Consider the following 12,121-nt stretch of genomic DNA (forward strand, 5'->3'; position numbering starts at 1 on the left):
TTTTTGTTTGTTTCTTGATCGCCTATGCATAGTTGTTTTCGAGCATATGTGGTTCGAAAATGGCATCCATCTTTTTTGTTTTCCAGTTCCTGAATCTTATATGATGCATGTGATCAAACGAAATTTTGCAAAATTTGCCAACCTGAATAGGTGAATAGGATCTCCATAGCAGTTGTGTCACATTCTGTCCATTATTTTCCATCCCAAAGCTCATCCAATCCAGATTCCCAGTGCTGTTTGAAGCGTGAATCGGAGAAGTCATGAATGAGAATGATACCCGTTCTTCTAGTTGTAAAACTACTCCCCCAATGATCTGATACCTAGTTGTTCAAATATGAGTCGTGACATACCGAATTTCAACGAGGGACCTACTTTTGCATTCTCTGTTTGTTCGGGTTTAAGAATGAGGATAATACACATATCTCGCACGCCGATTCTTAGTAAATATGCCTTAAGAGTCTGGAAGCGAATCGATGCATATGGAATTCTGAGGGCATCTCCAACAGGAGATGTAAATTGTCTTGAAATGAACAATTTACACCTTAAAGCCTAGTTTTTTACTCCAATTGGCCGGAAATTTTATGATGTAAAAGACCCGTATCATTGGATAATGTAAAAAAAAATAACTCTATATTTGCATTCTTTTTCCCATCCCAGAATTTCTGATTAGAGGAAAAGAGAGTTTGAAGGACAGAGAATCTTACTCCCTATGCGTTGGAAATGCCCTCAAAAAGCTAACAGTCCTCTTTCGACCAAGAATTGTAGGTACAAGTCAAATTAGAAGGATTTGTTTGTGGGGACCCCTATCACAATATACCAAATCCAACCATCCCAAATATAAAAAAAAAAAATAAGAGCAAAAATTAAAATATAAACTGTTGCCATGTTAGTTGTATGATCCATCAACATGTTCCATTGGCTTCAAATCTGGCAAGACCATGTGATTCACGAAGAGGATGCCAAATGTGCAATTGAAGATGCCTCCTCCTCATGCCTCTCTCTCTGTCTGAGGTTCTGATTTGGTCCCCCCATCTTCCCAGCCGCCTTTCCTTGCCAATATTAAGCTAAACCAACCCATTGACAGCCCACTTTAGTCAAAAGCACTTTTCCACCTCTTTGGGGCGACAGCAAAACTTGCAAGGAATATCGTCACAACTACGGTGGTGGCACCGAATTTGTTCCATTCTTTCTCATGGCTTATTTGGAATTACATACGTGTGAATTACTTATACTCATAAGCACTTTTGTTAGAAGTGTCTTTATTATAAACATGTAGAAATTTTATTAAAATTTCAATTGCTTTCTTGGAAATGTATTTTTTTAAAAGCACTTGTACTCAAAAGCATTTTCACTAACTACAAATTTTTTTTACAAAAATGCAAGTGCATCTTAAAACACATCACTTTTAACTTTTTCTGCTAAACATGATCAAAAATATTTTTGGTGCCAAATATGCTATAAAAAAAAAAACATGTAACCCGCTTGTCCATAAAATATTATTACAATTCATAAGTGATTCGGTTGATAGAAAACACTTTTAACCTTTTCAAAAGCAATTCTAAACAAACTCTTTAATTAACTTCGAAAAAATACTTAGCTCCTTATTGTGCTCCTTGCAGATAAATTATGGTTCAACGCACTTGCAAACATTATTTTTTTGTCTTTATAATACGTGTCAATTTATAATTTGTAACCAAGAGTCAGCCTGCGATACTTATGTCAAGATTGGTAAAATTTATTCCTTTGACTTACCAACGTTGTGTGTCCTACTCATACATCCCCGGACCCAAAGTTATCTCCAAAAGTCGTCTCTGGTAGCTCAAGATGTTACATGCAACATTGAAACATAAGTTTGTATGATGCTACTTGTACCTACCAATGTGATCACAAGATGATGTGTTTGTATAGGTTTCTATCCTTATTCAATGGATCAAATTTCAAATTAATTGAGTGAGCCTATGAATTAGGTTGATTTGTAGAGTTAGTGGAGATCATTTAAGATGGTTTAGACATGTGAACTGAACTCTTACTGATGCTTCGGTTAGAAAATACGACTACAAGACAAGTTGTTAGCCGTCAAAGCAAAAGGGTAGACAAATACCTAAAAAGACTTTGAAAGAGATTTGAAAAAAAAAAAAAAAAAAAGACATTGAGTACTTTTTCAAGATCCACTTAAATTTATATAAGAATTTGTTTCAAAAACATTTTTACCAAAAACGGTTTCACATCAAAGTAGAGCACATTTCTCCGACTAACTAAATTCAAAACATGCAGCAGTCTACCATTGTTATTTGATAAAATAAATCAAAACAAGTATTTTAGTAAACTCAATTAGCGTACACGAAACAAAGAGGATCCTCACCGGATCCTCTTTGTGAGGATCCCAGCGATTCGTAAATCGTGTTCATTCATCGTACATCGTACGGTCATAAATCATTTTAAATATTTTTATTTAAAATTAAACACAAACAATATCTGACAAAAACTGACCGCATAATGTACGAAGAACGGACATGATTCACGAGTTCTCAGAATCCTCATAAAAAGGGATCCGGAAAGAATCTTGTTGGTACACGAACTGCCTTGATTCATGGTCAATAATTGCTTTGCACAATAAATAATTACGAAATTGTATTAAACTTCTTTTTCTTTATAGTTTCTTAATTTTCTCGACGACCAAACATAAAAAATAAAAATAAAAATAAAAATGAAAATGAAAGAGAAGATATAGATTGAGTCGTGCAGTTAGCAAAAACAAAAGGGATTATGGGAGTAAATTAATTAATCAATTAATTAAATAATAAGATAGGGATTAAAGAAAACAAACACGACAGAAAGGATATCCGATGGTAGCGTACAAAGACAGTGACGCACAACAATGTTATTCAAAACGACACGAAGTTATAGATTCGGATCTTAAATAAGCATCTTCCTTTTATGACAAGATGACACCTCACGACCTCTGATTGGCCGTCTCAATTTCTCTATTTTAATATTTTTATTCTTTTATCAATTTATTCGATATAACACGTGTTTTATTTATCAATGTTATACCGAAAATATAAACTCGTAGCTGTCTACGTTACTATACATAAAATATGGCCCATTCTGTTTGTATAGCATTTTTTATCTTTGGTATCGGTATTTCAATTGAATAAATCAAATGAGAATCAGAGTGTAAGCAAAATGAGAAAAATGACACATGGAAATAATTTTCTTTCATGAAGTAGTAAATTCCCGTATCTCTATACTACGCAAAAAATGCTTAGCTCATACATGTAAAAAGTCCCTTTTTCCTTACAACCAATAACTTGACGTTGATATGTGTGCCAAAACTCTTTGATATTGATGCTAATGTGTCAAATAATGGAGAAATTTTTCAATGTGCCGAGACACAGTCCAACCACTTGAATTATAATTTTGATGTGCATGTTGTGTCATCCAACACATTGAAAAATCTCTCCAAATGATGATATGCGACTAAATAGGAAAGATTATTTTACATATACCTCCGTCTAGCAATATTGAGAGATTTTTCCTACGCCCAAGGATGTTCTCACAACCCAAAGATTGATAATATTATGTTACTTAATACTACAATTTTACAATATTTTTTTTCATCTAGAAATGAAAGACTGTAAGTTTAAATCTCGTATCCGAAGATCTTGATATCACTATACTAATTTATCTCGCATCACTTAATATAAATAATATCGTTGTTGTAGTCGGACTAAACAACCAATGAAAAACGAGGAATTAAAATGTAACGGTATCGGTCTTCGTTCTTTTTCAACCCTTTCTCTTCAAAGCCAGCAAAAGTGCACGAAGGAAATACTGTTATATTGTGTGGTCAATGAGCCGCAGCCAGCGAGGCAATTGGAAATTTTCTGTCTCCTTCGAAATATAAAATTACGCGCTCTCTCACTCTAATCCCCTTTCTCTCCTCTCACTCTCTCTCTCCCCTACGTCCCTCCGTCGCGATATCGACGCTGTTCGTCGGCCATGGCGGTCTGAGAGAATGTCTGCGGCTTCTCTCCTCGCCTTAATCTTAGACTCCTCCTACCTCTAGCAAGCAATCCGAGAGAAACAAAGAAAGAGACCTAAAATATATACATATATATATATATTTATATAAAGAGAGAGATATACAATCACACGAGCGTATGGTAATAATGTCTGCATTGGATCCTCTCGATTCGATACTCTTCTCTCTCAGCAAAGCGTTCTGCAGCCCCCTAGCGGTCTTCGTTCAGATCCAGGTTTGTTTTTTTTCCTTCAAGTTTCGATTTTTTTCGCCATTTTATGTTTCGTTCAGATCCCGGTCCGTTTGGTTGCCGAGAAAATTCAGTGGAAAATTTTCTTTTCGTTGTGTTTGATTTGTAATTTGGCGTCGCGGCTGATTCGAACTCAGGTTCTCGAATTGCCGATTCCTCAAATTCGAAGTTTGAGTTTCTTCAATTTCGGTTTATGGCGGCAGTTTTTATTTTCGATTATTGAAAGAAAAAAAAAAAAAAAAATTAAAGCTTCATGCTTTTTAGCTTAAAAGTAATTTTCGAATTTCTGTGTGAAATTCGTTGTAGTTGCAATAAATGGAGGTCAACTATTTGATTTCTGGGTGAGAGAGAAGTCAAAAATCCAGAAAATGAGGTTTAAACTGAAAAAAAAAGTAGACTGCTTTAGGATTGGGAAATGTTATTGGCACTTCAAAAATCGACTTATATTACTTCTTGATTTCGCAATTTCTTAGGCGATTATTTATGTTATTTTCAAATTGAAAGATTAGTTTTTTTTTTTTCATATGAAGTTCAAATTACACTCTATTGGGCACTGAGATTTGGAAGATTAATATCTTTGTGGTATTAGATTAACATAGTTAAACTATGTTTTTCTTTTGGTGGGCACGTCTAAATTTCTGTATTTGCGCCGTAGGGATGTCTAATCTGTTTGGTTCTTGCCTTCGGATGGGCTTGTGCGGCTTATGTCAGGTACTTGAGTTTATATTCCGACTTCAATGTAATATCAACTACTAGCATGGTCACCGTGCTCGTTCGGTGTTAAATCCATTATGTGCTTGATATTCAACAATTTTTTTGTCTTCGTATTGTGAACCGCACAGGAATAGGGAGATTAATCGGATGAAGGATAGTATGCAACGAGGCAATAGCTTTGCTTTCCTTTGCCATGATATCGCTGAACTTGAGCACTCAAATCAGCTCAGACTGCCCAGAGTAACAGTTGTTATGCCTTTGAAGGGATTTGGAGAACACAATTTACACAATTGGAGAAGTCAGGTTAAAGGGGCGCATTGCTTTGGTCCTGTCAATAAAAACAACATAAATTTATGAATTTGGCTACAATACTTAAATGTATTTACTACAATCACCATCTGATGGTCATATATAATTCATGTGAATATTTGTATTTAATACAATCAAGATGGTGATTGTATTCAATACATGTAAGTATTGTTGCCAATCCCCAATTTACATATCAAATTATAAATCTTTTGACGGGGATGCTAGGAGTTTTCTTTGGTTTAGAGGGTACGCTCTTGTGTGTGTATATTTTCTTCTTTGGGGAAAAAAGGAGTTGTTGAACAATTATCATATGTTCAACACCTTTTAAATGATAGATTATATGGTGAAGTGTTCAAAATCCTTGTGCTAACTGATTTAATAGGTTGAATTTGTATCCAAGGTTTTCTTCCAGTATGGTCTGAACTATTTTGTTTCATTAACGAACACAGGTCACTTCTCTCTACGGTGGTCCCTTAGAATTTATGTTTATCGTGGAAAGCAGAGAAGACCCTGCTTATCGTGCTGTATCTTTGCTGCTATCAGATCTTAAGGTATACACAACTTCCCAATAATTATGGTTTCTTTAATATAAGAACTCAAGAACATCCAGGAAAAGTCATATAATATATGCCTGGAAGCATAAGTTTAATGCCTAACATGTGTGCCCAGATGACCTGTTTTAAGTTTAACTTCATTTCCTTGCAAGACAAGTTTGATGCTAAGATTGTTGTGGCTGGTCTTTCATCTTCCCTATAAGTTTAATGTGTAAAATGTATATGATTACATGTGTGCCCAGATGATGTGTTTTAACTTTAACTTCGTTTCCATGCAGGACGAGGTTGATGCTAAGATTGTTGTGGCTGGTCTTTCAACAACCTGTAGTCAGAAAATTCACAACCAATTGGTATGTACCTGATTAAAATAATTTATGCTTTGCTACTATGCTTGTGCAGTAGGGTATATGTCTACACTGTATAAAGCATCAGACTCATTGTTATGTAACTTTTCTTCTTGTTTAAATCTCTTTTCATACATGGTTCAAACTTCAAAGCATGTCATTCTGTAGTGACTAATTATATCAATTACTAGATCGTAATCTCTTTTTGCAGATTGGAGTGGAGAAAATGCACAAAGACAGCAAGTATGTATTATTTTTGGATGATGATGTTAGACTTCACCCTGGATCAATTGGAGCCCTAACCTCCGAAATGGAGAAAAATCCTGATGTAAGATTTTTGTATGCTGATCCTATCTTATACTGTGGTGTGTTAGCTGTGGGTTCTGTTATGGTGTTAATTCTGTTTTAAAATACTGTGCAGATATTTATCCAAACCGGATACCCCCTTGATTTGCCTTCGGGAAGCTTAGGGAGTTACTGCATTTATGAATATCATATGGTACCTACTTATTCTTCAAAAAAAATTCATATACATATATCTGTATTTTAACATCTAAATAGTAAATACATGCGTATATAATTTTTAGTAGTTATTTCTTGTATTTTATCTTAAGCTTCCTACTATATCTTAATTGAAGTCGGACTCCTTGTCATCTTGTTTTGTATAGCCTTGCTCAATGGGCTTTGCTACTGGTGGAAGGACATTCTTTCTGTGGGGAGGATGCATGATGGTAAGTAGTAGTAACCTTCTTTAAGTCCTGCATGCACAAAATCGTCATGCCGTTTTAGTTGTTTTAAATTTCTTGCTGTTTTAACTGTTTTAAATTCCTTGCAGATGCATGCAGATGATTTTAGACTCGACCGCTATGGAGTGGTCACAGGACTTAAAAATGGCGGTTACTCTGATGATATGACTCTTGCAGCTATAGCCGGTAATATACTCATTGATGTTTTCTGTGCTAGGTGAAGGCTTAGATGCATTCATCTTGTCAATCTGATATAATTACCCTGCCAACTTATACCCTGTCTTGTGCATACCATTTTTTTTTGGCTGTTCGAATGTTAAACTAGTGCTCTCCCATTGTATTTTCGTGTTTTTAAATCGCCTTTGGGCGGAAACGTTTACAAGGGAAGGGAGACATTACATCAGGGATTTTTGCATGATTTGGTTCTGTATGGTTTTAAAGTGGCTATGCATTGTTGCTGATGTTATGACCTTCTTCCAGGTGCTCATAAAAGGCTCATCACATCACCTCCAGTTGCCGTTTTCCCCCATCCGCTTGCAAGTGATCTTAGTTTTCCAAGGTTTGTAATGCACACTTGTTTACTAAAAAAAAGTAAAAATGCAGTCATACTTCATGCTTACATCCTTTGACTTTTCATGTAGGTATTGGAACTACTTGAGGAAGCAGACATTTGTGTTGGAATCATATACAACAACAGTTAACTGGATTATGAACCGTGCCTTGTTTACCGTCCACTGCTATCTGTCATGGGGATTTGTAACACCATTCTTAATGGCCATTATTCATATCACCGCAGCCCTACGAATGCATATTACAGGGTATTCAATCGAGGAAACAACCTTCACTTTTGGTGGTGAGCACTCTTTTCTCTTTTAGGTAGGTTAATAGCGTTGATTCAAATGCTAATGTAGAAAATCAGTGTGCAAGATAAAATTTGATTCTCTATCCCGTTTATATGATTATGATTCCTTGCCTAAAAAAAACCAAACGTTTCTCAAACTCTTAAATGTTCAACCACCCTTTCTCAGGATTGAAACTGGTAGGCTGCCTAGCGACATGCACAATTATCGAACTTCTTTCAATGTGGAACTTGACCAGGATAGAAGTTCATTTATGCAACTTGTTATCGCCAGAGACTCCTAAACTCTCACTTGCTACTTACAACTGGAGCCTTGTAAGTATCCATCTCTATACGCTCGAAGAATTGTGAATTTCATTATTTGTGTCTTGAATGCTGTATATTACACTTAACTAAATATCTTGACTGAAAGTATTTTGAAGTACCATAGAAAAAACAGTGTTTCGTAATCTCCATCTCTTTAAAGATCCAAACTTCATACTTCGTTGGAGCTCTGGAACGTCTTGATGATGGCTACTGGGTATTCTCTAATCCTCATTCACTGGTTTTCGATTTGGCAGGTTTTTATCGCACTTATAGTGGATAATTTTTTGTACCCCATCTCTGCCTTCCGTTCTCATTTCTCTCAGTCGATAAATTGGTCTGGTATTCGATATCACTTAAAGGATGGGAAGATATTCAAGGTATGCCGTCTAAGGCCTTTCTTCTTAGCTTTAAAGACTTCATTTTTCCCTACATATGAAGGGAAACAATGTACAACGTTTGAGCTGCATGTTCTGAATTATAATTTGTATGTTTTCGCTGAAGATTGAACGAAGCAAGGATATGGGTCCGATATATACGGACTTGGGAGGAAAGCATTTAGGGAAGAAAGGAGCTCCTCCGAAACTGCCATTCCTCAGCTCTTTGGCCAGAAGTTTGGCACAATGGCGTCAGCCGAAGAAATACGATATCTAGCGAATGTGATTGGAGAAAACGCCTTTCGATCGGTTTGCCCGGCGTTGAAAGATCGGATGGGCGACGAGATTGTTAGAAGAAAAAAATTGTTGGGGTTAGATTGGTTGGCCATTCAATTATTGATTGATGTAAAGTGTTTTAGGAATTTTAGTCTCATTTTTTCAAAACCCCATTCAATCCATTTGTTCTTCAGCCTCAAACCTGACCTGCCTCGGTTGATTTGTAATTTGCACCCTTTACTTTTTAGTTATGTAATTCAAATTCTTACAGTTGAGATTCAAATGATAGCAAGTAGAGATTTGATTCCATTTCCAGTCTTGCATTGTTGGCTCTTCCCTTCATTTTCATCTGTAGCGAAGGAGATATTTAGCCAAAATGCTATCTAAAATTGTCCACCGTCAATCATTTTGGTTCTTTTGTGAAAAAAACTTCGTATCATTGAAGAAACCACCAGTTCATGTAAAAGGGTTGATTTGACAAAATACCTTGAATTTAACGAAGATTTTTCACGAAATAATGAAAACAATTGATGATAGACAAGTTTAAAGACCACTTCTATTGATTTTAAATCTCAAGAGCCAAAGTAAAAAGTCATGCCAATCTCAAAAGCCGAAAAACTTTGAAAGTTTGAATTAGAGAACGAAACGCAAGCGTTTTGACTATGAAATACGAGTTTTGAAGGGCGTACTTGTGAGGAGCCCTAAAATTTAAACACGAACACGATCGACAACTAAAAGATATCTCGGTAATGAGCCCCTTCGATTTAGTCAGCGGATAAAGGAAAATTTTCTCCCTAAAACCCACTGGAAGGTGTGTAAAGATACATTGCTGCAATCAAGAAACGGAAATGCAAAGAGAAAACGGAATGGCAAAGTACATTCTCCAACCGATATTACAAAAGAGAAAGAAAAGTGACTCCGAGTTGGTCACAGCACCAGATCTCCAATGTAAAAGTCGTCGATCATGTCAAAGACTCGGGTTGCATGCTGCGGCCTACCACACGAAAAGTAGAGATAACAAGAAAATATCAGGAACTGATATAACCTTGCAAATGCAAAAGAATGTGCTGATGTCTACATACATTCCGTTGATTCTTAGATTTCGGGTTAGGAAAGATTTAAGAAAGAACAAGTGGGTTAGTTTTAAACAGAGCCCAGGAGGACAAGAACTTCTGCCTTTCCTGTACCGGAACTATCAACGTAACAAACATTCAGACTTTGCACAAACTAAGAACAATTACAACATATTATGAGACACTATGTTCGGAGCTTCTCCTAAACATACATCAGTAATCAATCCCAAGTAGATGGACAAGGCTTTTCTGAAAATTATGCAGTCACTTACATTAATTAGCACACATCCAACGAAATAATCAATCACGAAGTTATCAGTTGGTGAGTGAGGCTTTGTCGTAGGAATTTAGGGATGGAACCATGAGTGTGAGTGAAGAAAACAAGCTTATATCTAGTGACATAGAAAACAAGCGATACTCACCCGAAAAACCCTTCAGTCGAATCATCCCCAGCATGATCTAGAATGGCATCACCACCCGGGTGCTCCTCTACGTACGAGGTAATATCATATACCTACAACATTGTTGTTAGCACAAGGATTATGCAAGTGTGAATCCATGGAAAACAAGAGAGCCTAAGCAACTGAAAAATCGAAATGTTACCTTGTCTTTAATAATTATCCAACAATCCGTTCGCTTGTTATGCAACGAGACATCAGCTTTCGTGTACAATCTGGCGGGCTGAAGAAAACCAGAAAATTAAGGTAACACAAACACTTCCTTAAAAAACAATCTTAATTTTTGGGTGTTAATGTTGTTAACAATTACAATTACCTTCTCATTCGACAGAACTTTCTTTACTTTCCCTGCATCGAAACAAACATTTTTTTTTATTTTTTTATAAAAGTTGAATCTTTTGAATCTCGTACAACTTCATTTTCTTTTTCAAGATTAACCAAGAAGAAAATACCATATTTTGGGCCTCGTGGGATCAAAAAGAAAGCTACCAGAAGGATAACCGCCACCAGCGCCACCGCGGCGATCATCATATCTCAAAGCTGAGATCTTTACACTTCCGAATCGGAATTCTAAAACCAACCAACCAACGAGAACAGATAAGATAATGTGGATAATTTCACATGAGCTCAAGCTCCTTTTTCAATTAAGTTAGATAATAAACACACACACACACACACACACACACACACACACACAAAAGACACTGTTTGTTGGGTTCGCATTTTTTTGAAACCAAGCATTTTACTAGGATTTTAACCGACTCGAAAGACCAACTGGGTTCTTGAAGTACGAGTTACCAGAATGTGTTTGGAGTTACCGAGGTTTTTAAAGATTCTAGATTTTGAGGCAGAGCGCAACATTAGAGAGAGAGAGAGAGAGAGAGAGAGAGACCTGCAGATTGGAGTGGGTTTTCCGGCGATGGCGACTGAGAGCTTGATAGGCGGATTCGCTTCGAGATCTTAGAGGGGGAACTGTCTATGATTCAGACGCACTCTCTCTCTCTGCACTCTGTGTTGTGTCATCGTGTGGGCCATATAGATTTTGTTGCTGAATTGTGAGAAGCCTATATCTGATAATGGTTTAGTATTAGGCCTCAATGGGCCCAAGCAGGAGAAGATTTATTTATTTTTGTATACGAGATGGATGTTTGAACAAATATGTTTTACCCATTTTGGTAGAGAACAAAAGTTACTAGCACTGCTTCAAGTAAAATTGTACACCTAGGTTTATGACAATAAATTAGAAGGTGCACAACTTTGCATAATGTCATGTTCAATGTTAGTGCTGTCTAGACCTCGCATTTAGTGACCATTGCTATAATTATTTAATAGGCACTTAAAAAATAAGAAAAGGTGCATAGACGGCTTAGGTTGCAACTCTTGATTTAACATTGTATTCTAAAAATTGGCTTAGGCAGTTGCCTAGGTGCTGGACGGTTATCGACCACTGCCATTAATTCCTAATCGATCGCAAAATCGAAAAACATACTAGGCAGACGCTAGGTGGGATTAGTCGGGTCTAGGCGGAGCTATGCAAGTCTAGGCGAAAGCTAGGCCGGCATATGAGAAGACACAGGGATCTAAAATTTTTTATCAATCCGGAAAAATGATGTTGCAGGTCACGAGGAAGAAGATGAACGGGTGGGGGCCACCACATTAACTTTCAATTTAAACGGACGGGTGAATTCTTTATGTTCTCACCATCTCCTCTAGGGGTGGGCACGGTGCGGTTCGGTGCGGTTCGGTGCGGTTCCACCCCTAAACTGAAACCAGAACCGAAATATATTAACGGTTCGATTCGGTGCAGTTCCACTTAAATTTATTACTAGAACAT

At 36.7% G+C, this 12,121-nt stretch overlaps 2 protein-coding genes across 2 annotated transcripts; one reads left to right on the forward strand and one right to left on the reverse strand.

Annotated features, from left to right (window-relative positions):
- Positions 1-3,869: 3,869 nt before the first annotated feature.
- Positions 3,870-9,065, forward strand: LOC137747630 (uncharacterized). Its single transcript, XM_068487772.2, has 14 exons — positions 3,870-4,259; positions 4,930-4,985; positions 5,117-5,291; positions 5,747-5,848; positions 6,130-6,201; positions 6,407-6,523; positions 6,617-6,694; positions 6,864-6,926; positions 7,031-7,127; positions 7,422-7,500; positions 7,583-7,794; positions 7,970-8,115; positions 8,361-8,483; positions 8,608-9,065. Exons 1-14 carry the CDS (start codon positions 4,164-4,166, stop codon positions 8,755-8,757), a joined length of 1,566 nt encoding a protein of 521 aa, XP_068343873.2. The 5' UTR covers positions 3,870-4,163; the 3' UTR covers positions 8,758-9,065.
- A 432-nt stretch (positions 9,066-9,497) lies between these two features.
- On the reverse strand, positions 9,498-11,322 carry CB5LP (cytochrome B5-like protein). The gene is made up of 6 exons (XM_068488815.2): positions 11,180-11,322; positions 10,740-10,857; positions 10,604-10,635; positions 10,433-10,510; positions 10,252-10,343; positions 9,498-9,750 (listed from the first exon to the last, which is right to left on the reverse strand). Exons 2-6 carry the CDS (start codon positions 10,816-10,818, stop codon positions 9,684-9,686), a joined length of 348 nt encoding a protein of 115 aa, XP_068344916.2. The 5' UTR covers positions 10,819-10,857; positions 11,180-11,322; the 3' UTR covers positions 9,498-9,683.
- Between the last annotated feature and the right edge of the window lie 799 nt (positions 11,323-12,121).

This window comes from Pyrus communis, chromosome 2 (genome assembly GCF_041283825.1).
Source record: "Pyrus communis isolate YQ-2024b chromosome 2, ASM4128382v1, whole genome shotgun sequence".
Classification (NCBI taxonomy): Eukaryota; Viridiplantae; Streptophyta; class Magnoliopsida; order Rosales; family Rosaceae; genus Pyrus; species Pyrus communis.